Source organism: Nicotiana tomentosiformis, chromosome 2 (assembly GCF_000390325.3).
Source record: "Nicotiana tomentosiformis chromosome 2, ASM39032v3, whole genome shotgun sequence".
NCBI classification, from domain to species: domain Eukaryota; kingdom Viridiplantae; phylum Streptophyta; class Magnoliopsida; order Solanales; family Solanaceae; genus Nicotiana; species Nicotiana tomentosiformis.
Window position 1 is genome coordinate 164,801,257 of NC_090813.1, and position 24,829 is coordinate 164,826,085.

The 24,829-nt window shown below is 38.7% G+C and overlaps 3 protein-coding genes across 9 annotated transcripts; 2 read left to right on the forward strand and 1 right to left on the reverse strand.

Moving 5' to 3' along the window:
• The first annotated feature begins 6,533 nt into the window (after positions 1-6,533).
• LOC104108479 (CBL-interacting serine/threonine-protein kinase 12-like) lies at positions 6,534-15,791 on the forward strand. 7 transcript variants are annotated; one of them, XR_011414369.1, is made up of 3 exons: positions 6,534-8,147; positions 14,165-14,263; positions 15,385-15,791. XR_011414369.1 is itself a non-coding variant. In XM_033659251.2 (2 exons), the coding sequence occupies exon 1, from the start codon at positions 6,725-6,727 to the stop codon at positions 8,123-8,125; it is 1,401 nt and encodes a 466-aa protein (XP_033515142.1). In that variant the 5' UTR covers positions 6,534-6,724; the 3' UTR covers positions 8,126-8,147; positions 15,001-15,343. The 7 variants fall into 7 exon arrangements, 4 of the variants coding, with proteins under 4 accessions (XP_033515142.1, XP_070052394.1, XP_009615815.1 ...); XR_689022.4 differs by having other exon boundaries at positions 14,201-14,263; XR_011414370.1 differs by lacking the exon at positions 15,385-15,791 and adding an exon at positions 15,001-15,343 and having other exon boundaries at positions 14,201-14,263.
• Positions 11,431-12,594, reverse strand: LOC104108482 (uncharacterized). Its single transcript, XM_070194507.1, has 3 exons — positions 12,066-12,594; positions 11,666-11,970; positions 11,431-11,502 (listed from the first exon to the last, which is right to left on the reverse strand). Exons 1-3 carry the CDS (start codon positions 12,592-12,594, stop codon positions 11,431-11,433), a joined length of 906 nt encoding a protein of 301 aa, XP_070050608.1.
• A 4,101-nt stretch (positions 15,792-19,892) lies between the features above and the next one.
• Positions 19,893-21,035, forward strand: LOC138905992 (uncharacterized). Its single transcript, XM_070194508.1, has one exon. The coding sequence runs from the start codon at positions 19,893-19,895 to the stop codon at positions 21,033-21,035; it is 1,143 nt and encodes a 380-aa protein (XP_070050609.1).
• The last annotated feature ends 3,794 nt before the right edge of the window (positions 21,036-24,829 follow it).

Sequence of the window (24,829 nt, forward strand, 5' to 3'; positions counted from 1 at the left end):
TCATGGAAAATTTGTTGTGGTGTGCTTCGATGATATCTTGATCTTTTCTAACACTTTAGAAGAGCATGTAGAACACCTAAAACAAGTTTTTAAAGTTCTTAGAAAGCAACTCTTATTTGTTAATCATAAAAAGTGTACTTTTTGTGTGGATCGTGTGATTTTCTTGGATTTTGTGGTTAGTTTTAAAGGAGTTGAGGTTGATGAAGAGAAAAATAAAGCAATAAAAGAATGGCCAAAACCTAAGAGTGTAACTGAAGTTAGGAGTTTTCATGGACTTGCTAGTTTTTATAGGAGGCTTGTGAGAGACTTTAGCACCATTGCTTCTCCTTTAACTGAAGTTATTAAAAAGGATAAGATTTTTACATGGGAAAAAGAACAAGATGATGCTTTTAACTTGTTGAAAGAAAAGTTATGTTCTGCTCCATTATTATAATTGCCTGATTTTTCTAAATCTTTTGAAATTGAATGTGATGCTTCTGGCAAAGGAATATGTGTTGTTTTGATGCAAGATTCTAAACCTATTGTCTACTTTAGTGAGAAGTTGAGTGGAGCTACATTGAACTATTCCACTTATGACAAAGAGCTATATGCTTTGGTAAGGGCTTTAGCCACATGGCAACTGTCACGCCCCGAACCTGGGGAGTAGTGGCTGGCACCCGGTGCCGTGTTGGCCCGAGCGAACCACTGTGTAACTCATTTATTTTTCTTCTGGAAGGATAGAGTTTTGGAAGCTCCAAGGCCATTTACAAGATCTCAAGCTAAAGAGTTGCACTGTAAGGTTGCTGGACTTCAATGGCAAATAAAGAAGCTTTTAATTGTAGAGGAAGAGCTCAAGCCCAAAGTAGATGAATTATTAAAGTTTTACAATTATTTGGTGATCCAAATTGAAGTCCAAGAGGAGGAAGATTGGGCCACCAAATCAGCCCTTGAAGTCCACCAAAGGGGCTCAAAATGAGCTTAAAAGAGGTCCAAAGAGGGTATTTCAAAAGGAGCCCAATTGGAGTCCAAATCAATGGCCCAAACTAGTAGTTTTAAGGTCCAAATCTGCCTTAAAGGGATTTGGCCGCCCCCACCTAATTGTAATGACTTTTCTTACTCCTTAGCAACCACTCTACCTAATTGTAATGACTTTTTATGCCTTAGCAACCACCATACCTAATTTTAAGGACTTTTTGTGCCTTAGTACTCCTATAAATAAGGAGTTCTTCTCATTCATTGAGAGACTTCATTATTGATTAAGTATATCATACTTTGAGAGTTCTTTTGAACCTTTGTTACTTGTGCTTTGAGATTTATCTTTCAACCTTTATTACTTCATAGTTCAAGGTAGTAAGATTACTTCTCTATTGTGATATCTTTGATTCTTTTGTGGTATTCTTAGAAGGCGATTAATACTAGGTATTAATTGTTGTCTCAAGTTACTCGTAAAGCGGTCAAGATCCGAATCTATTGTTTTGATTTGCTTTTAAGTAAAGGCGTTTGATTTTTTCAATAAATCAAGACGTTGTTGCTTTGATCTTATCAAGGCTATAGAACTTGCGTTCTTGGAAGTTCTTGGAATTCTTTCCTTGAATTTTCCATATCCTTTATTTTCTGCCCTTTAGTTATAGTTGTTCAATTCCTTATTGTTATTGCTTCCGCATTTACTTTTCAAATTCTTACTCTAGTTTGGATTCCCGACCTAGTCGTTATCAATTAGTCGAGTTGTAAAGTCTTTGTAATAGAGTTATTATAAAGTGGCTTATAATAGAGTATTACAAGTTAGTGAGGGATTAAGAGGTTAATCCTAGGTTTCATAGGTTGTAATCTAAAAGTTGCTCAGTAGTGAAGTTGAAATCCTACAAGAGTAGATCGTGGTTTTTAATCCCGTTGAGCTGGGAATTTTTCACGTAAAATTCCTCTTGTCATCTACTTACTGCTATGTGCGTGTGTTCTAGTGGAACTGATAGAGAACCTGGTTTTTTATAGAGTTTGGTGGACCCTTATATTCTATCACTCTCTATTATTATTTACTGTTACATCATGTTATCATTGTTTGGGCTGAGTGGTATGAGATTTGTGAGCCTGTGAGACTAGAGAGATTGATAACTGAGTTGGGGGCCTGAGAGCCAGATTGTGAGTGATATTGTGGATCGGGCTGCATGTCGCAGCATGCCTTATTGGCTTTATTATTATTATTACTATGGATCGGGCTGCACACCGCAGCAGGCCTTGTTGGCTTATTTATTATTATGGATCGAGCTTCACGCCGCATCAGGCCTTATAGGCTTTATATTAGCGTTTGGGTAGGATCCGCCCCTCCGGAGTCTGATATACCACCAGTGAACGCATACACAATGATTTATTTACATGTGCTTTGGTGAGGGGCATTAATGTCAGGACCCCGTACAGTGCTGAGTGATTGTGTGTGTTTAGTGGGAATATGAGATAGACAGGTTGAGCAATCTAAGAGTTTGTGTACTTGGGAATATCACCGTGATACATTACATTTGACATGCATATCTAACATGTAGGCATAGAGATGTAACATTCCTCATGCTAGCTATACTTGGCATATTTTATTAGTGTTGGGCTTAAATTGTTGAACTTGAAAGCATGGTTAAACTTCTGTACTGTGAACGAGTTATATATGGAAGTTTCTCTGAGTTATTATTGTCGTTCTTTTTGCTATATATGTGTTGTCATTATTTTTGGTTCTCACTGTATCCTTTTGAGCTCTTCATTGCTTTTAGTCCAAGGTTAGTCCTGTTACTTATTGAGTACATTGGGTTGGTTATACTCATACTACACTCTACACTTCGTGTGCAGATCCAGGCACATCTGGACACGGTGATTGCTAGATCTGGTGCTAGTACCTGCTCAGAGACTTCGAGGTAGCTCTTATGACGCCCGCAGACCTTAACTCTACTTCCTTTAATTTTATTCAGTATTGTTCTATTTTCCTCATACAGTTGTACTAGAGTTTCAGACTATGTTGGCACTTAGTAGCTCATGTACTCGGTGACACCAGGATTTTGGGATTGTTGTAGTTGAGTTACAGTTATTTTATCAGTTATCTATGAGATTTTTCACTGTTGAACTTATTAAATCATGTTTTAAATTCAAATGGCTAGACGTTATGTGATTGTTGCTTTCCTAGTAATGTGTTTTGATCTGTCACGACAAGTTGGGATTTTGGGTCGTGACACCGATGATTCTTCTATCCACCTTGTAGGATGATAAAAACCGACTTTAGTTGTTCAGTTATTATTGAGGCATGACAGATAGTCGGGCATCCTCTAATGGACGTGCTTTAATTCTGGTTGAGTAGTACGAACCTTCAAAGGTCAGAGTGGTCCTTGGGGACCAAATATAATAATAGCATTCGCGAAGGCCTTCTTAGCTACACTAGCCGTCGAGATCGATATCCATTGCCTGATCTTTCGGAGTTGATTGAAAAGTCTGTTGGGTGTGCACCTTATCCCTTTTGGCTTAGTTAAAGAGTTGAGGCGGACTAAGGTGATGCTAGAAATATGGGGGTATGGTCCGCGTGCAACATTGCCTTGGGATGAAAGCCTTGATTCAGTCAGATGTAAATCGATCCATAGACAGGACTGGAAGCTAGGGGTCATTATGTATAGGTTGTTTTTATTAGACGTTATCCAATCTTCGGATTAAGTGTCCATCTTGGACATGGAGTTAGGTGTCCATCTTGGACAACCATAATAGAGGAGGGCTATATTTGAGCCACTTGGACAATGACAAGGCTATTTTTTAGCAAATAGTATAACGAAGGGTAAACTTGATCCTTTTTGCATAGTAAAGGGGCCAACAACAACAGCAACAACAACAAACCCAGTAAAATCCCACAAGTGGGGCCTGAGAGGGTAAAGTGTACGCATATCTTACCCCTACCTTAGAGACTGTTTCCAAAAGACCCTCGACTCAAGAGAAGTGAAAATGAAGTAATAAATAGACAGTAGAAACAACACGGTAATTAGACATGGGCGCAAATGGAGATATGTGCAATAACAAAGATCTAAGAATACGCCACTATAAGAATACAATCAATCTCGCTGGAAATAATAACACAATGTGAAATATCAAGGGGATAGGAATAGGAAAATACAAGACTAATGCTAATACTACTGGGAAGACTAGACGAAACTCTAGACTGCCTATCAACCTACAACCCTAATTCTCGACCTCCACACCCTCCTATCGAGGGTCATATCCTCGGTGAGCTGAAGTGGAGCCATGTTCTTCCTAATCACCTTACCCCGATACTTCTTAGGCCTCCCTCTACCCCTCCTCTTACCCGCCTCGGTCAACCTCTCACATCTCCTAACCGGGGCACCAGGGTCTCTCCTATTCACATGTACAAACTATCTCAGCCTCGATTCCCATACATCCATCTCAACATCTTCATTTTCGCTACTTTCAACTTCTAGACATGAGATTTCTTGACTGGACAACACTAGGCTCCATACAACATGGCCGGTCTAACTACCGCTTTATAAGAACTTGCCCTTATGTCTAGGTGGCATATTCTTGTCACACAAAACACCATAAGCAAGCCTCCATTTTATCCATCCCATTCCAATACGATGTGCGACATCTTCGTCGATCTCCCTGTTATCCTGTATAACAGACCTAAGATATTTGAAAATATCTCTCTTAGGGATGACTTGTGTATCCAGCTTCACGTCCACTTCTGCTTCATGAGCCCCAACACTAAACTTACACTCCAAGTATTCTATCTTCGTCCTGCTCAACTTGAAACCTTTAGATTCTAGGGTTTGTCTCCACACCTCTAGCCTAGAATTAACCCCACAACGCGTCTCGTCAATCAATACTATGTTATCTGCAAATAACAAATACCATGGCACATCTCCTTGAATGTGATACATTAACACATCCATCGCCAGGGCAAATAAAAATAGGCTAAGAGCCGATCCTTGATGCAACCCCATCACCACTAGGAAGTAATCCAAGTCTCCTCCCACAGTTCTCACCCGAGTCTTAGCTCCATCGTACATGTCCTTAATCATCCTAATATATGCTATCGGAACGCTGCTAATCTCCAAACATCTCCATAAAACCTCTATAGGGACTTTATCGTAGGCTTTTTCTAAGTCAATAAACACCATATGCAAATTCTTCTTCCTCTCCCTATACTGCTCCATCAACCTTCTTACCATGTGAATGGCTTCTGTAGTCGACCGTCTTGGCATGAAACCGAGCAGATCCTCCGAATAGACACACTCATCCTCACCCTCTCCCAAACTTTCATGGTGTGACTCAGTAGCTTGATACCCCTATAGTTATTGCAATTCTGAATATCACCCTTGTTATTGTACAATGGGACCGTTAAACTCCGCCTCTAATTTTCGAGCATCTTCTTCCTCCTAAAAATAACATTAAACAAATCAGTAAGCCACTCCAATCCTGCCCGGCCTGCGTTCGTCCAAAATTCCACTGAAATCTCGTCTGGTCTGATCGCCTTACCCCTACTCATCTTCTGCATAACCTCCTCAACCTTAATACATCTACAAAACCCGAAATCACGCTGGCTTTCTGAGCTTTCCAACTCCCCAAGTTCAATGATCCTATCCCCATCCTTGTTCAAGAGTTTATGAAAGTAAGTCTGCCACCTGCGCCAAATACACGCCTCCTCTACCAAGACCTTACCTTCCTTGTCTTTGATGCACCTCACTTGGTCCAGGTCCCGAGTCTTTCTCTCTCTAGCCTTGGCTAACCAGGACAATTTCTTGTCACCACCTCTGCCCCCAGCTCTTCATACAAGCATTCAAATGCTGCATTCTTGGCAGCCGTGACCGCTAACTTCGCCTCTTTATTGGCCTTCTTATTAAACTCCCTATTCGTCCTCCTCTCCTCCTCATCGATGCTCTCCATTAGTTTCACATGCACCGCTTTCTTGGCTTACACTTTTTTGTGGACCTCTTCATTCCACCACCAGTTCCCTTTATGACCCCCGGGTAGCCTTTCGTGACCCCTAACACCTCTCTAGCAGCTTCCCTAATGTAGTCTGCAGTATTGATTCACATACAACTCGCGTCCCCACTGCTCCTCCAGGCCCCCATAGCCATCAACTTCTCCCCTAATACCCGAGCATAGTAAAAGGACCAATTTAGTTATTTTATTTTTTAGATCACCTAAGCCTTTCTGCTGTAAAAGTGTACAATCGAATTCATCTCCGACAACCCTACCCAACCGCTACACTCACCCCCCTTCCCTCTCACAAAAAAGAACCTCATTGATCCGTGTCGCAAACCCATTATGGGGAACCCCAAATATAACAATCCATATGCCCTATTTTTGTGATGTAGTTTGACTGGTTACAAAGTTTAAAAAATAAAAATAGACTTTTAAAATTTGTGGTCTAAAATAAGTCAAAATTTTGTGTGACTATAAATTATCTTATTAAAAAAAATAAAAAATTTAAAGTTAAATTATTTTTAAATATAAAAAAGATAATAGCATTCTTTTTCGTGTTACCTTTTTTTTTTTTTTCCAAAATCATTTGTCTTACTTTTTAAAACCTGAAAATCAACATCCGAGGCGCTACCTACAATACCACGACAACCCACAAAAAACCATAGCTCACTCCCACTTTCGGTGGCGGAAGCTCCTCCACAAACACAACAATAAGGTGGACTTTACAAATCCCTTTTCGTATATTCCAATCTTTAACGCATAATTATCCATTTCAATTGCTCAATCCATGGCCACCACCACCAGCAGCTCCAGTAGCAACAGCAAGAAGGAAAATCAAGTTCTTATATTGGGTCGGTACGAAATTGGGAAATTACTAGGCCACGGTACATTTGCAAAAGTGTACCTTGCTAGGAACATCAAAACCAACGAGTGCGTAGCCATAAAGGTGATTGATAAAGAAAAAATCCTCAAAATAGGACTAATTGCCCACATAAAACGCGAGATCTCGATCCTGAGAAGAGTTAGGCATCCAAACATTGTTCAATTATACGAAGTTATGGCAACAAAAGCCAAAATCTATTTCGTGATGGAGTATGTGAAAGGTGGAGAGTTATTCAATAAGGTTGCTAAAGGCAGGCTTAAAGAAGAAGTTGCTCGAAAATATTTCCAGCAATTAATTTCAGCAGTGGCATTTTGTCACGCCCGTGGGGTGTACCATAGAGACTTAAAGCCAGAGAATATATTATTAGATGAAGATGGGAATGTTAAAGTGTCTGATTTCGGTCTAAGTGCTATTTCTGAACAGATAAAGCAAGACGGGTTGTTCCACACTTTCTGTGGTACCCCTGCTTATGTTGCACCTGAGGTTTTGGGTAGGAAAGGGTATGATGGGGCTAAAGTTGATCTTTGGTCATGTGGGGTCATACTTTTTGTGTTAATGGCAGGGTACTTACCATTTCATGACCAGAATGTTATGGCTATGTATAAGAAGATTTACAAAGGTGAATTTAGATGTCCTAGATGGTTTTCCCCAGAATTGGCTCGTTTCTTAACTCGACTTCTTGATACAAATCCTGAAAGGCGGATCACAATTCCAGAGATAATGAACAATAGGTGGTTCAAAAAGGGGTTTAAACATGTGAAATTTTATATAGAGGATGACAAGTTATGTAGCATAAATGATGATGTAGATGATAAAGGAGTTGATTCTTCGTCTGAGCTGTCAGAGTCAGAGTCTGAAATGGAGATAAGAAGGAAGCCGCCTAGTTTGCCTAGGCCTGCTAGTTTGAATGCATTTGATATCATTTCATTTTCACGCAGTTTTGACTTGTCTGGTTTGTTTGAGGATGGAGAGGATGGAGGGAGGTTTATATCGGGGGCTCCGGTGCCTAAGATCATAAGTAAATTAGAGGAAATTGCTAAAGTTGTGAGCTTTGCAGTGAGGACGAAGGATTGTAGAGTGAGTTTGGAGGGGTCTAAGGAGGGTGCAAAGGGACCTTTGACTATTGCAGCTGAGATATTCGAGTTGACACCATCTTTGAGAGTTGTTGAGGTGAAGAAGAAAGCGGGAGACAGAGTGGAGTACGAGGAGTTTTACCATAAGGAATTGAAGCCTGGGTTACAAAATCTGACGCTTGAAGTTGATGGTCCTGTCGATTCATCGCATTTGCCTTCAGATACTGAGTAGAAAGAAAAAGAAGGGAAAAAGGGTATGCTCCTTTTTTCTTTCTTTCAGCATATGCTTGGTTCTTTTGTTTTAGCATTCTTTCCATGCTACACTTTTGCTTCTGTTAATGTTGGTCATGTTCCAATGTTAGCAATCTTGTGCTTTCTATTCTTGTTGTTGAATGCTATTAAGTGATCTACAAATTGACTATAATTTTGTCCCACAGTTGGCTTCTTCTGCAAGTTTGAGTTTCTGTTACTAATATCTTGTTATGCTTCATATCATTGTCTCAAATTTACTCTATTTGGCAAGTTACTTTGAATTTTCTGTTACTAATATAATAGGGTGCTGGTGCTCATCCTAACTATAGAATTCTGTTAGTAAACCCTATGGGCAAGTCCGAGACTGTTCTGTCAGTAACTTGTGAAGTTGCTGTATTGCAAATATTTTTTCAATCTTATATTCGAGTACAGCTTTGTGGTGACAATAAGTTGGATGGCACCACAAATAATTCAAAAATATAAAAATATCTCTAAATTATGAGAAATTTTGTGGAATACTTACGTATAGCTTGTAAAGTGGATTTCTTTTTTATTTTCAAATTGTAGATAAGTAAAAAATTGATTTCCTAGATAAGGTATGCTATTTTCTTCAAATTTACTCTAGTTTTGGTTATGATTTCGGGAATCAAATTGTATCTCGTCTCGAATTTTTCCGCCCGTCGTGGTCAAAGTACCCAAAATTGTTTGACCAAATCCCCTATACCCACACCCATACTAGTGTCGTGTCGACACGGGTGCGGCACCTAAACTGACATGTCGAAGCAACTTAGATGAAAACTAGGATTTAGGAAGAGTCCTACTTAGTTGCTGCAGATTGCCCGAGGATGTTCAACTTCCAAGCTATATTTTGGGAGAAAGAAACCTTGTTGGATCATTGTTGTTTTTGAGCATCAATTTTGTTTAAGCCAGGCAACTAAAAGCCAGCTTAGTCAAAATTCCTGGGAACTACCAAGGGAACAGCATTTGAATGCCCTAAATCTTCTTTTCCACACACTGAATCAGTGAGTTGAGGAGTAATCTTTTATTAGAGCTACCAATCAAAATATGAACTTGTTCGATAAAGGATTCTGACAAAATCAGCCTTCCAGATGCTATGTGCAAAACTAGGTTTTGTTCATGTGTCACGACCCAAGTCCCAACAGGCTCGTGATGGCGCTTAACCCAACTCGCTAGGGAAGCCAACCAACATAAACATAGTTCAAACTGAAGTCATCAAACAAATAATAAAATAAGAACGCAAAGATTAGTACAAGCTATCCAAGAACTAGTAGTACAAGTCATGAGCGACTAAAATTAGGATTACAATGTTGTCCTAAACTACCATGAACAAAATGGTAGATTACAATTAGAACGCCAGTACATCTTCAATTCTAGCCTTCGACTTCCACAACAGCTCAACTCCAAAATCTGCACGTAGGGTGCAAACGTGTAGTATGAGTACAACCGACCCCATGTATTCAGTAAGTATCAAGACTAACCTCAACGAAGTAGTGGCGAAGTTTAGTTAAAAGATACTCACGTTATATTACCCATGTAGCTCATAAACCAATACAATAATAGAAAAATAGCCAAGAGACAACCAAGGAACATCTGATATCAATGATAAGGTGCTCGATCAAAGAAGAAGGTAATAAGCATGCTTTTTTAAATAACCAGATCAAAACATATACAAATGCACCAAATCAACATATAAAGGAGATTTGTACCAAGTAGCTTTACTCGAATATTTCTACATGAATGTAGAGTGTTTGTGCATGATAGAGACCAAATTTCGCATCAATTCCCAACTAGCAACTATATGAATGATCTTGCATGAGTCTAAGATGTCTATGCATTATGAAGACTCAACATATTCATGAATCTGACACTCTCCAGGTGTGCAACAATCTACTATTAAGTCCTATGCATATATGAAATGCATGAATGTGCATATATCGATGATATACATGCATGTTTCTACGTGAGTCTAGAATGTCAATGCATGATATGACGTAAATAATTCACTTAAGTAATTTAAGCTTCCCCTTTTACGCCCAACTCACAACCAATACCACCATAATTTGACACTCGTCAGTGTCTCACAAACTCTGCGTGTACGCCACCAAGAGAGAAACATGGGAGGGCGATCCTAAGGGATGGTCCGTATCCACATGCTGCACGGCAGAAATCTCGTGCCACAACAATACGCACGACTTAAACCTTGTGTCACAACAATAATTGCACGACATAAATCTCGTTCCACAACAATAATCGCACGGCATAAACCTCGGGCCATAGCAATATCAATCCGCTCATGATGTCCAAATGTACCATAATTAGTGTTTTGGATAGCGTGAGGCGACAAATAGCGATGAGGGACCGCTTCACTGAGGCGAGAAGCGAGAAGCGAAGCGCTCGCCTTTTTGATGTGAAGCGACAATATATACAAAAAAATAAATTATTAAATTTTTGTATATATATATATATATAAAACTAAGGTCTCTGAGCCGAGGGTCTCCTGGAAACAGCCTCTCTACCCCTCCGGGGTAGGGGTAAGGTCTGCGTACACTATACCCTCCCCAAATCCCACTAGTGGGATTTTTACCGGGTTGTTGTTGTTGTATATATAACTAAAAATTCAATAGTAATAATATATTAATAAATATATCAATTCAAAAATTTTAAAATCAATAGATAGTCATAGTAGATTCATAAACTAAAACAAGCAACATCTATTCTTCTTCAAGAATTTCAAATTCTTGAACTTTAAAAGTGTTAGCATTATATTGGCTATCATCTTCTTCATCCTCAGAGTCTTCATCAATTAGGGACCGACTTGAACTTGTAGCTACTCCCTTTCCCTTGTTATTTGAACTTGAATAACTCCCTCTAAGACCATAGATATTCTCCTCAACTCCAGCTGCCATAGAAACAGTACCTCAATCGAGATCATCTCCTACATACACTTGTTCATCTTCATGATTTTGGGGGGCTCCAGTTAACCATTCATTTGCCTCGTCAATGTTATCCAATAAAATTGGATCAATGGTATCGCGAGCGTCATAACGACGCTTCAACATTCTATTGTATTTTATATACACTAGATCATTGAGACGCGATAGCTTAAGCCTATTCCTTTTCTTGGAGTGAATTTGTGCATAAGTTGTAGAGAGTAATTAATAGATACTAATAATAATACAATATAGAATATATTAATATAAATAAATCTTCTTCTTACATGCTCAAATACGCTCCAATTTCTCCCACATCCAGGTGCACTACAAGTTAAGCGTAGTACTTTGACGGCAAACTTTTGCAAGTTTGGAGTTTGATGACCAAATTGCATCCACCATTCAACTATAGAAAATTATTTTAAAAGTTAATAAGTATAAATAAATCAAATAAATTAAATTAAAGCTATAAGGATATCTATATTAAAGTTAGTTACCTGGCGACCTTATGTCTCTGGCTCTAATAGCCGCCTATAAACCAAATAGGCCATCTGCCTGTGTGTACTTACCAAAGGCGCACCAACTTTAAGAGCCCGAACGATGTCATTCCAAAATGATGGAGAAATAAGAATTTTGGCAGTTTCTTTCCCAACAGCTTCCTTTGCATATCTATTTTCTTTCCATTTATTTGAAAGAACTAGCTTTCTCAAGTTTTTCTTTTGCAAGTAAAAACTATGCAAAGTCAAGTAAACCGCTGCAAATCTAGTCTTGGACGGTCTCACCAAATTTCTTTCATTGGTAAATTTCCTCATCAAGTTCAACAACAATGAAAACTGACTGATGTAAGAATATATTTTGACGGCCTTAGTGAAAACTGTAAAAGTAACAATAATAATTTTATAATTAATACTTAATAGGACATAAGTATAAATAAAGTTAAAGCTTTAAAGATAACTATATTAAAGTTACCTGAAGCATATGGGTTTTCCTTGAATATGTCACCAAACATCAAATTGATACAATGGGCAGCACGTGGAGTCCAATAAATGTGTGGATACACACCTTGCATCATCTTACCCGCACTAACATTCTCACTAGTGTTATCGGTAACAACTTGTACAACATCTTCCTTCCCAATTTTCTCAATAGTATTTGCAAACAAGTTGTACATTTTGGTTGCATCCGTAGAAGAGTTGCCAGCATCGTAAGATTCAAGAAAAACACTACCTCTTGGAGAATTCACCAACACATTTATGACCATTTTTTCATTCCGTGTTGTCCATTTATCCATCATAATTGAACATCCAAACTTATTCCATTCCCCTCTATGATTCTCTACAATCTTGTCTATCTTCTTCACCTCTTTTTTAAGATGAGTTACTCCAACATCATGATAGCTAGGAGACTTCATTCCTGGGTCATATTGTCTTACGGCCTCAATGAATTTATCAAAAGTTTTGTAGTTAACACAATTGAAAGGGAGCCCTGCATCGTACATCCATGTTGCAAAGGCACTTACGCGCGATCCCTCAAAATCTTCTTGGCTTCTAAACCTGAACCAGAATCACCTTTTCCCTTTTCTTGTTGTTTTCCAGAGAAATAAAGATTGAAAGGACCTTTTGTGACCGTACGCGCTGTGGATGACTCACTAGAACTATTTGAAGATATCTTTTGAGTTTCTTTTTTGGGGGGAGGTCTCATTTCATCATCTTCATCAATAAGATTCACCAATGCTTCATAACTCATTTGAGTTCTTGTCACATTTTTCTTCTCAACAATTGCTTTTACTTCCTCCCTAAGATCATGCGAACAAAGAGGATATTGTACTGCATTTTTACATCCACCAATCAAATGTTGTTTGTGACGAGTTATTCCACCATGGTATGTTTTTTTACAAAACACACATTTAATTCCGGATCTTGATGAGCCTTGTATAGCATAATTCCAAGCTATATCATTTTTTTTATTACCATCGGATGACGCCATTTCAATATTGTTTTATAGGAAAAAATTATCAAGTCAATATGCAATTAATTCTACTCTATAGCTGAAAAAGGAGGAAATTTCAGGTTTGAAATGAAGCTCTCTGCCTCTGCCCTTGGGGTTTGCTCCCTTTCAAGGTCTCAAGTTCGAAACCCACTGGGTGCAAACAATTTCTGAGGGCCATCGGACTGGGTAAAACCTGAATTAACCGTGGTGCACTTGCGGGAAACTCCTTGCCGAGGGCCTGTGCACCCCCGGGATTAGTCGGGGCTCAAAGAGACTCGGACACCCGGTGCAAAATCAAAAAAATGATAAGCTAGCAAAATGTAATTTGAAACCTGGTGAGCATTGGGTCCCTATTCTTTACTATAGCAAATCTTGCACCATCTATGGAAGCTGTTAGACTCGAGGATGAGTCTTTTTCAACCAGGGGGGAATGATGCAAGATCAAGAAGGTCAAGAATCCAGAAATTCAAGAAGTCCAAGAATCCATTCTAGATTAGAATTTCTTTTCTATAAAGATTAGGATTTCTTATTTCTTGTTTCCTAGTAATTTGATTCTTGTATTAGTAGTATTATATTTATAATTCTAGTCAAACTATGTTTATTAGTTGGTAGTCTATTCCTATTAGAATTCTTTTTCCTATTTTAGTTAGGATAGGTTTTCTTAGCCTTATTCTTATTCTAGATTAATTAGGATTAGTTTTCCTTAACCTTACCAATTTTACTCATTCTAAGGCCTATTTAAAGGGCTCAATATGTTGAAAATATCATGAGTAATTAGTTTCTTTGACCATTAGCTTCAAAACGTGATTGACTCTTTTGTTTCCTCTTCTTCGCTTACTCAACGCTTCTTGCAATCTTGTGGGATTGAGGAATGTGAGAGGTTTCTTTTCATCTTACATTTTTCTAAACCGAGTTTGAAGAATGCTTTCACTAGTTTTGTGAAAAACTTTAGCGGGGTGCTTTTGCTTTTCTCTTCTTTGTGCTTGAGAGGTGCAAAACCTTGAAAGTACATTACTAACATACATGTAAGCTTGCATTTTCAGTTGCACTAGGAAGTTTCTTTAAGCTTGCATTTTCAGTTGCACTAGGAAGTTTCTTTAAGCTTGCATTTTCAGTTGCACTAGGAAGTTTCTTTCAGCAGTTAACCAATGGCAAGTCTTCTGTGATGATCTCCCAAGGTAGAGTAAGCACATTCTTCTCTTTCGGTTCCTTAGTTATAGTTCTACCATTCTCCTAGTACACTTCTCATTGGTTTTTTATCCTCACTATGTATTATGAGAATAGTATGTTAGTATACAGATGAATTGCCTTTTGGTTTAAATTCAACTGAAAGGATGTGCTATTTAATTTGAGTAAACAATTCTTATTTTGGAAATCAAGAGAATATGATGCAATGCAAGGTCCCAGATGTGAGTACTGAACTTTGTCACTTCCTGTGTTCATTTCTGGTAGTCTTTTGCTATGTTGTTATGGTCTAATGGTCTTTTAGTTTAAGCTTCACAATGTGCGGTTGTAAGAACTAGTGGACTCCTTTCTGATTCTTTACCTTTTGATATTTCTACGGTGTCCCTTTTTGCTTTGTTCATCAACCTTTATGATATGTGATGATGAGAAACAATGTTTCCTTGTCATGATGGGGCATTATTTTGATGATGCATTGGCTAATGTGATGGGATTTGTTTTTAACAAGCGCCTTCATCTCTTAAGATGCATTCATCCATGTAGTATTATCTGCAGTCCGCCAGAGCTCTATTAAGCAGATTATTTGTTTAGCATTGGTGTGGCATTTTGCATATATTAAGTTCTTATGCACAGCTCACATCTGGTCTCTATCCAGCACCATGAATAATTGATTCTTTGATTTTAATTTCTATTGGGTTCTCTATTGTCTTGCTAATCACTTGACCTAATCTAGTGGGCAGTATCCTCGCTTGTTTGAAGCCATACAAGGCTTTCTTCAATCGACAAGGGAAGTCTGATAGGGCTTTAAGAGATAGGGACGTAAGGGCAGCGGTAAGAAAAAGTCACTCAGTGAATCGGTGGATGCATTGACATTCCCCTTTTTTTCATTATTGTTATTGTCATGGGAAGGAATGAAGAAGATTAGAGATCCAATCAAATTTTGGTGATGAATCCCTCTCCCCCTCTTTTCTCTTGAGTTGTGGTGGCCATTTGCCAGTTAGGTATCAATGATTTGTTTTTTATTCTCGGACCCCAAGCAGAACCAGACTGGCATTCATCCTCTCATTTTCAGAAAATGTTGTTAAATATTGATTTTATGTTTTTTTGTGCCTTGCAGGTTGTTAGTTGTGAACCTTTAACAACTGGCCAGGCAGAACTCCTAAATTCCAAAAAATGACCATTGGCAACCTGGATCGCAAAGCCAACAAGCCGTAGGCCTCTAGCACTTCATCACCATTGATATTCTGGGATCAAGATTTACCAGGTTCAACTCTGGCCACTGAGATTCTGGTTCCTTGTCTAATTGTATGTAGTCCATGTACTGGTAGTTGTTGCATAAGCTTGTTTTGTTCTCTGTTCATGATCTAGTTACTTGATTTTTTACTTGTAGACGAGGAAAGAAATAAAAGCGAAAAATGAATAGTTCTCAAAATAATGTTATTGGTTACAAAAGCCATTCTCAGTAATCCGACCGCAGTCTGTGAGTAAATTAGTAATTGTGAGGTGATTTACTTCTTGCTGAAACTGTCTTCTAACATAGTTTCTCATGCATGTCAGATTTAATAGAACCAATTTCTGGTTAATTTTTCCAGAAGGGATAATGGGGCTGGTGATTTCTGCTTCCATAAATGCCAATACTAAGACTTGTTTGCGTATTAGTTTAAGAAAAATAGATATTGTTGTCCTGTTGATGTTTCTTTCTGAAGTTGGTTGTTACATGAAAAACAAAACCCAGATACATGTACTATTTTTGCAAAGACAAGCAGGTGTGCTTCCAGTAATTACGTATCTGCCAAATGGTGGAACTATGACTTTGATTGTGACTTGTGAGTAACAGTACTGTATTCAATCAAATAAGTGGTAATATTGTCATATGCCTTAAATCAAGGCAAAAGTTAGAGCTTGTTATTTATTCCACTTCCTTTGTTTCTCAATTTGGCTATGTCAATTAGTTGTGATTATGTTTAGTTCGTTAGGAGTCTTTTGTCTTGTTAGAAATCGGTATGCCAGTAGAAAATCCTAAAAACTATTAGCAAGAATTTGCATATACAATCGACCCTAACTAACTTAGGATTGAGCTATAGTTGTAATTAGAAGACCACCCTAAAGATATTACACGAAGAGGTTTTGAATATCACTGAACGTCTCTCATATTGTAATTTTTAAGTAATTACACTCATTTTTCCTCCATGAATTTACAATCTACCTTTTAGATAACATTGTTTTGAAAAAGCATAAAAATGGCAGCCCAGTGTACTAATTTCCCGCTATGCGCAGGGTTCGGGAAAGGGCGGGACAATAGGGTCTATTGTACGCAGCCTTACCCTACATTTCTGCTTGAGGATGTTCCCACTAGGGGTGTCAATGGTTCGGTTCGGCCGGTTATTTTATAAAATTTATACCATACCAATTTTTTGGTTATTCAATAATGTATAACCAAAATTAGACTTTTCGAAACCGTTTCAATCATGTCGGTTTCTCTTCGGTATCGGTACGGTTCGGTTAATTTTCGGTATTTTTTAAAATATCATGTAGAAGTCGCTAGTAGAAGTAGAATGCAATAATATATACTCCCTCCGTTCCAATTTATGTGAACCTGTTTGACTGGGCACATAGTTTAAGAAAAAATGAAAGACTTTTAATTTGTGGTCCTAAACAAGTTTAAAAAAGAGTCCAGAGTATTTGTGTGGTATAAAAGCTTCTCATTAATGGTAGAATTGAAAATTTAAGCTAAATTGTTTTCAAATTTAGAAAAGGGTCATTCTTTTTGGAACAGATCAAAAAGAAAATATGTTCACATAAACTGGAACTGAGGGAGTATACTTTTATAGGACTTAGCAAAATTGTCTAGATATTTTTACTGTTTAAAGGGTGATGAGTTATGAAAACATGAAAGATGGCTAAAATATAGATCCATCAACTATTCTACAGCTGCGTAAAAGAAACTAAACAAAGACAAAAAAATTATAAACAACATGAGTGAAAAAATATTAACCAAGTTGTGACTCAAGAATAAAATCTATAGAAGATTAAATATTCAAAAAGATAAATCTAAATCATACGGAAGGAAACATATTCAAGACATTGTAGTTTGCTACTCATAATCGCTAGACTACTCTATGTCTTGCTAGTAAATATGTTGGAAATAATTTAACGTCTGTAGGAGTAGCATAATAGGTTTGAGAATTGGAATTTTGAGTTTAGTTACTTGTTGACTAGTAACCGCTTTCATAATTCCAAGGCCAAAGGAAAAATTTAATGCTTTATTATTTTTAAACTTAATATATAAATATATTTTCCACATAAATTTATTCAATATGGTTCGGTAATTTTTTGGTTTATTTTCATAAAATAAAAAATCTACCCTAATTATCGGTACAATTATATATTTATATAAATACCTACGGTTTTATTAAAAGAAACCTAAAAATCGGTTCGGTACGGTTCGGTCTGGTAAATCGATTTTTAAATATCCATTGACACCCCTAATTTAAAAAATGATTCACAAGAAGCTTAAGTTTACAACGGTTTACCTTTCATATGTTTATCATCATATGTTTGATTTAAGTATTTTTTGTTTAGATTCGTGTTGATCATTTTGAATATGTTTCAGTCGAAAACAATACGACTGCCCAAACACACAACATGATAATATATCTACGAAAGCAACGCTTACTTAAAATAATGGTCCCAAGCGATTGGGCGAGGTATAGGAAAAACAATCTGAAATTCAGCTGGATTTAGGGTACATGTTAACCCTGACATATGTACTAGTCAACTATATTAGGTTGCCAGTGGATTAGTTTCAAGGCGCGTGTAGGTTAGTCCTAAAATAATAATAATAATAATAATAAAGACAACTAACGGGGTTTTTATCTATATTCTATCTATATCTATCTTTTATATTATTATTATTATTATGATTATTATTATTATAAAAGTACGAATATTTCACGCTAAATGTTGATCAACAAAAATATCCCTAAATTATTAGCAGACTTTTATACCCTTCATAACTTAAAATTATTTCTTCAAGAAAGTACTAGCGTGGAATAAACTTGTAATGTTTACTGTCTACTTTACAGGAGTTTGAAGTCAAGTTATAATAAAAAAAATTTAAGTCGTAAGTTAATGGAAGTTCAAATGCCACAATTCAACTTGGTCAAGACAACACTGGTTACTTGAATGATTTTGAATTAATCTCAATTTCAATTTTCTGGTCTTGCCACAAACGTGTAATAGTATATGATTGAGTATTTTGGTTTGAAAATTTCTTGCTAAAAGAGTCTCAATTTACATAGGAATCGATTAATCTAAGGTTTTTTTTTAATTAAAGGTGACACATTACAACACATCCATATGTTGATTCTCTAGAGAAGCGGATTTCTCAATTTCGACCTACTTCATACGACTTATAAGAGGTTAAAATGAGGAGGAATTTGAACTATGATTATGGTGGTGCTAGGCGGTATTGTACGTGAAAATTATTTTGTATGTTAGATGGTTCATTGAAGTATTATGTATCTATAAGATGTATTGAAAATTATTTTCATGAAGAGATTGTTAGACGAGGCAATAACCTGGATGTTTTTTCCAATATTACAAGGAGGAGCTATGGTATTTTAAGTTTTAAACTTTGGGTTTAAGAGTTGTATTTTGCTATAGCTAATTTGTTTTTGTTGTGTTAGATGTTTTTTCTTTAGTTCCTTGAATGATGTTTTCTGTTGAGGCACTTGCCTGCATTTTCATGATTTTTAGACTACCAAATTGTAATACTTCTAAGCTTAATTTCAATCAGTGTATAACTTTGAAATCAATTTGACAAAATTCTTTAAGTTCGTAATCCAAGTTAAATTCCACAACGATTAATAAATCTAATAAAAATATTTTACGATATTTGTATACGGTCAAAATCGGGTTCGCCCCTTATGTGACTAATCAAGACAGGAATATGATAGGTTAAGGTTTGACCTCGAATTATATCGAACCGAGGTGCGGGGTTATATCGTTAAGTTCGAGACCCCGGGACCAAACAAAATTGAGGTCAGGCGAGATCGAGGAAAATTTGCCAAACCGAATAACAGAAGGACGAAATATCCACGATCGGTTATAGATCACAGCGGAAATCTTGGCATGTATCAAGGATAGGCCAATTAATTAGCTAATCATGAGATTTCTTACCTCATATAGAATTGTATCAAGAGTAGGACTCCCCTACTATATAAAGGGGATCTGATCATTTGTAAAAGGCATCGCATTACGTAACATAAAGCAATACACTGTCATTTTCTAGCTTTCATCATCTTGTTACTCTGTTCATACATCAATTGAAACTTCAGTTGGTTCAAGGGTGATCGAACTCGAGGACCAAGGCTGTTCGATTCGTGTGGCTTACATTTATTCCTTTATTGTCAATTTCAATATTAATCTATTCTCTTAATTTGTACCAAGTTGTATCACGTATCCTTAAACCTGCGTATAAATTCAATTATTATCCGATTCGAAGGGTAAACAGTTTGGCGCCCACCGTGGGGCTAAGGATAATAGTGATTACCTGGTACAAGCTTTCATAACACACACTATTTTACACGTGTTCTTTTAAGTATCTTTGATTCCAGGATCAAAATGTCGAACTCTCAGTCAGCACCCGTACACATGGGCAATGATTTCGGTCACCACGACGAAAATGATAACATAGCACCAGGGAACGACGTACCTCCAGTTGGCCTCGATAGAGTTCCGGCTGTAGGTCCAATTGACGCCAGCTCCCATGCAGCCATCAATGCAAATTTGGCCGTCGATCTCGAGAGCAACATCCGTAGGGATGTTCGATCAACCGCTCAAAGCACACATGGCGGCGAAGAGGGCGGGATCAGCCTTCGGGTGATCTTCGAAATGTTGCAGGCTCAACAAGCAACGATAGCCCAGCTCCAAAACCAGAATCACCTACCAAGCAGAATCGAGCCCGAGCCGTCCCAAGAAGTTGCCCACAGGTTCGAATCAGTTTCAAGGAAATCAAACGGGAACGAATCGGGGGCCGATCCTGCAATCATGAAGATGTTCGAAGAACTAACAAAACGAGTTGAGTCGGCGGAAAAGAAGATCGAGGCAAACGACAAGAAGGTGCAAACTTACAACTCCAGGGTCGATCAAATCCCGGGGGCACCACCAATATTGAAGGGACTGGATTCCAAAAAGTTCATGCAAAAACCCTTCCCCTCGAGCGCGGCTCCCAAACCGATTCCCAAGAAGTTTCGCATGCCCGAGATTCCTAAATGCAATGGAACGACTGACCCGAACGAGCATGCCACCTCTTACACATGTGCTACTAAAGGGAATGATCTAGAGGATGACGAGATCAAATCTGTATTGCTAAAGAAATTCGGGGAGATCCTGTCAAAGGGAGCTATGATATGGTACCACAATTTATCGCCTAATTCTATTGATTCGTTTGCTATGCTTGCAGATTCCTTTGTAAAGGCGCACGCTGGGGCCATCGAGATCGAAACTAGGAAATCAGACCTTTTCAAGGTAAGGCAGAAGGACAACAAAATGCTCAGAGAGTTTGTGTCTCGATTCCAAATGGAACGAATGGATCTGCTACCGGTCGCCGATGATTGGGCTATTCAAGCTTTTACCCAAGGACTCAATGTACGAAGCTTAGTGGCTTTGCAGCAGTTGAAGCAGAATTTGATAGAATACCCGGCTGTTACTTGGGGCGATGTGCATAATCGGTATCAATCAAAGATCAGGGTCGAAGACGACTAGCTTGGGGCTCCTTCCAGGTCAGTTTATCCTATCAGACCCGTTGATAGAATCAAGAGGGACATTGATCGAAAACCGAGGTTGAACATGGATCGGTACCAGCCTTATAACGGAGATCGTAGGAGCAGCGGATCTGGGCGGAATCCGTACTAAATGAAAGGAGAAATGACCGAGGTCAGAGCTCTCGAGGGCTCATGAGCAAGAATGGCTTCGACAGGCCTATCAGACCTAAAGAAGAACCACGGTTGTCAGAATATAACTTTAATGTTGATGCAGCCGCCATCGTATTGGCTATCAGACACATCAAAGATACCAAATGGCCTCGACCTTTGCAGACCGTTCCACCCCAGAGAAAACCCAACCAAATGGGCAAATACCATGGCACCCATGTCCACAGAACGAAAGATTGTCGACAGTTGAGAGAAGATCCCGATTATTCAACGGCGGATACCTTTGGGAGTTTCTGAGTGATCGAGCCAAGAGTCATTTCAGAAACAGGGATTCCAATAAACAAAATGAGCAAGAAGAACCTCAACACGTCATTCATATGGTTATCGGAGGGGTCGATGTTCCCCAAGGGCCGATGTTAAAACGCACCAAGGTGTTGATCACAAGGGAGAAACGAACTCGGGACTACGTACCAGAAGGAACTTTGTCTTTCAATGACAAGGACGCGAAAGGAATCATGCAGCCCCTTAATGATGCACTGGTAATATCTGTACTCATGAATAAAACTCGAGTTAAACGCGTGTTAATTGATCCAGGTAGTTCGACCAACATCATTCGATCAATGGTCGTAGAACAGCTCGGCCTACAAGACCAAATCGTGCCCGCGGGCCGAGTGCTAAACGGATTCAATATGGCTTGTGAAACTACTAAGGGGAAATAAAGTTGCCAGTAAACGCAGCCGGGACCATCCAGGAGACCAAGTTTTATGTGATCGAAGGGGACATGAGATATAACGCCCTGTTCGGGAGATCGTGGATCCACAAAATGAAGGTTGTGCCCTCGACCCTACACTAGGTGTTAAAATTCCCAAAACCAGAGGGGATCAAAATAATCTACGGGGAGCAGCCCGCCGCGAAGGAAATGTTTGCCGTTGATAAAGTGATTCTAGTATAAACACTCTCATCGACAAAGGAGTCATATTCAAAAGCAAAGAAGGAAGCCAAATAGCAATCACAAACCCCAGCCTCGACCCGACTAGATAAGCAGGGGACTGACGAAGACGATGATTATAGGGTTCCTCGATCCTTCATAGTCCCCGATGATTCTGACGCTACCAAATCAACAGTCGAAGAGCTGGGCAGGTCATACTGATCGAACATCTGCCCGATCGAAAGGTATACCCGGGCACGGGGTTAACTCCTGAGTTCAGGAAAAAACTCATTCAATTTCTTATAGCTAACATGTATTATTTTGCTTGGTCCCATCTCAACATGATAGGTATCTCATCGGAGATCACCACCCATAAATTGAGCTTGGACCCGAAATTTCATCCGGTGAAGCATAAAAAAAGACCCCAGTCCGAGATCAAGCATGCCTTCATCAAATACGAGGTAACTAAGCTTCTTAAAATAGGGTCCATCCGGGAAGTTAAATACTCCGAATGGCTGGCAAACGTAGTAGTAGTCCCTAAGAAAGGGAACAAACTAAGAATGTGTGTGGATTACAAGGATTTAAATAAAGCATGCCCCAAGGACTCTTTTCTTTTGCCCAACATCGATTGCATGATCGATGCCACGGCCGGCCACGAGATCCTCAGTTTTCTTGATGCCTATTCCGAGTACAACCAAATTCAAATAAACTCGGATGATCAGGAAAAGACCTCGTTCATCACTAAGTATGGCACATATTGCTATAACATAATGCCATTCGGATTAAAAAATGCTAGTGCCACTTACCAACGCCTAGTAAATCATATGGTCGAAGAACAAATAGGAAAATCTATGAAAGTTTACATTGATGATATGTTAGTTAAGTTCCAGCGAGTAGAGGACCATTTGAAGCATTTGCAGGAAACCTTTAGTATATTGAAGAAGTACAACATAAAGTTGAATCCGAAAAAATGCGCGTTCGGAGTTGGGTCAGGTAAATTTCTCGGATTCATGGTATCCAACCGAGGAATCGAGATCAACCCCGACAAGATCAAAGCTATCGAGGATATCATGGTAGTAGACAATGTGAAGGCCGTGCAGAGGCTAACCAGGCGCATAGCCGCCCTGGGGCGATTCATCTCGAAGTCCTTCGATAAGAGTCATCAATTTTTCTCGTTGCTAAAAAAGAAAAATAACTTCATATGGACTCAGGAATGCCAACGGGCCTTGGAAAAACTTAAATGATACTTGTCGAGCCCGCCGCTGCTTCACATGCCGAGGGCAGAAGGAAAACTATACTTATATCTGGAAGTATCGGAGATAGCGGTAAGTGGAGTCCTAGCTCGGGAAGAACAAGGTACGCAATTTACGGTTTATTATGTTAGCCGGACCTTGGGTGAGGCCAAAACTAGATATCCCCACCTAGAAAAATTAGCGCTCGCTTTGTTAAGCGCCTCTAGAAAACTGAAACCGTACTTTCAATGTCACCCTATATGTGTTGTGACAACTTACCCATTGCGAAATATAATGCATAAACCTGAGCTTTCGGGGCGATTGGCCAAGTGAGCCGTAGAGATCAGCGGATACGAAATTGAATATCGACCCTAAACAATCATTAAGTCTCAAATTTTGGCAGACTTCGTGGCTGACTTCACGCCGGCCCTAATACCCGAGGTCGAAAGAGAGTTGTTGGTAAACACGGGGACGTCCTCGGAAATCTAGACCCTCTTTACAAACGGTGCATCGAACGCAAAGGGGTCCGGTGTAACGACCCGACTTGTCGTTTTAAGGATTAGCATCTCGTTCAACGACTTAAGGTCATGAGCAACTTTGTGATGTGTATTATGACTTGCGTATGTGGTCGAGTTTGGTTTTCGGATAATTCGGGATTAAATTGAAAGAACAATTCTCATTTTTGAAGCTTAAATGAAAAGAGTTGACCAGAGTTGGACTTTTGAGTAAACGACCCCGGAATAGAGTTTTGATTATTCTAATAGCTTCGTATGGTGATTTTGGACTTAGGAGTGTGTGCGGAAAATTATTTAGAAGCCCGTAGTTAAATTAGGCTTGAAATGACGAAAATAGTAAGTTTAAGTTGGACCGGGGAGTTGACTTTTTGATATTAGGGTCGGAATCCAGTTTTGAAAATTTTCACAGGTCCGTTATGTCATTTATGACTTGTGAGAAAAATTTGAGGTCAATCGAACTTGATTTGATAGGTTTCGGCATCAAATGTAGAAGTTGAAATTTCTTAGTTTCATTAAGCTTGAATTGGTGTATGATTCGTGATTTTAGCGTTTTTTCATGTGATTTGAGGTTTGACTAAGTCCGTAATATGTTTTGAGACTTGTTGGTATGTTTGGACGGGGTCCCGAGAGCTCGGGTGAGTTTCAGACCATTTCTAGGACATTTTTAGTTGCTAGTTTTTGGCCACAGAGGTATGCATCGCGATCGCGGACAAACGGTCGCGATCACGGAGAGCGATTTTGCTGTCTGGACACTGTGAATCGCGATCGCGGAAGCCTTTTCACGATTGCATAGAGGAAAATCCTGCTGCACTGACCCGACTTTGGAAGCTTATATCTCGCAATCTATAAGGAATTTAGAGATGATCCAAAAATGATAGTTGTAACCCTTTATGTCTAGTTTTCAGAAAATCAAACCATTTGGCATTTGGAGTTGTGTACGAAAAGTTATGGT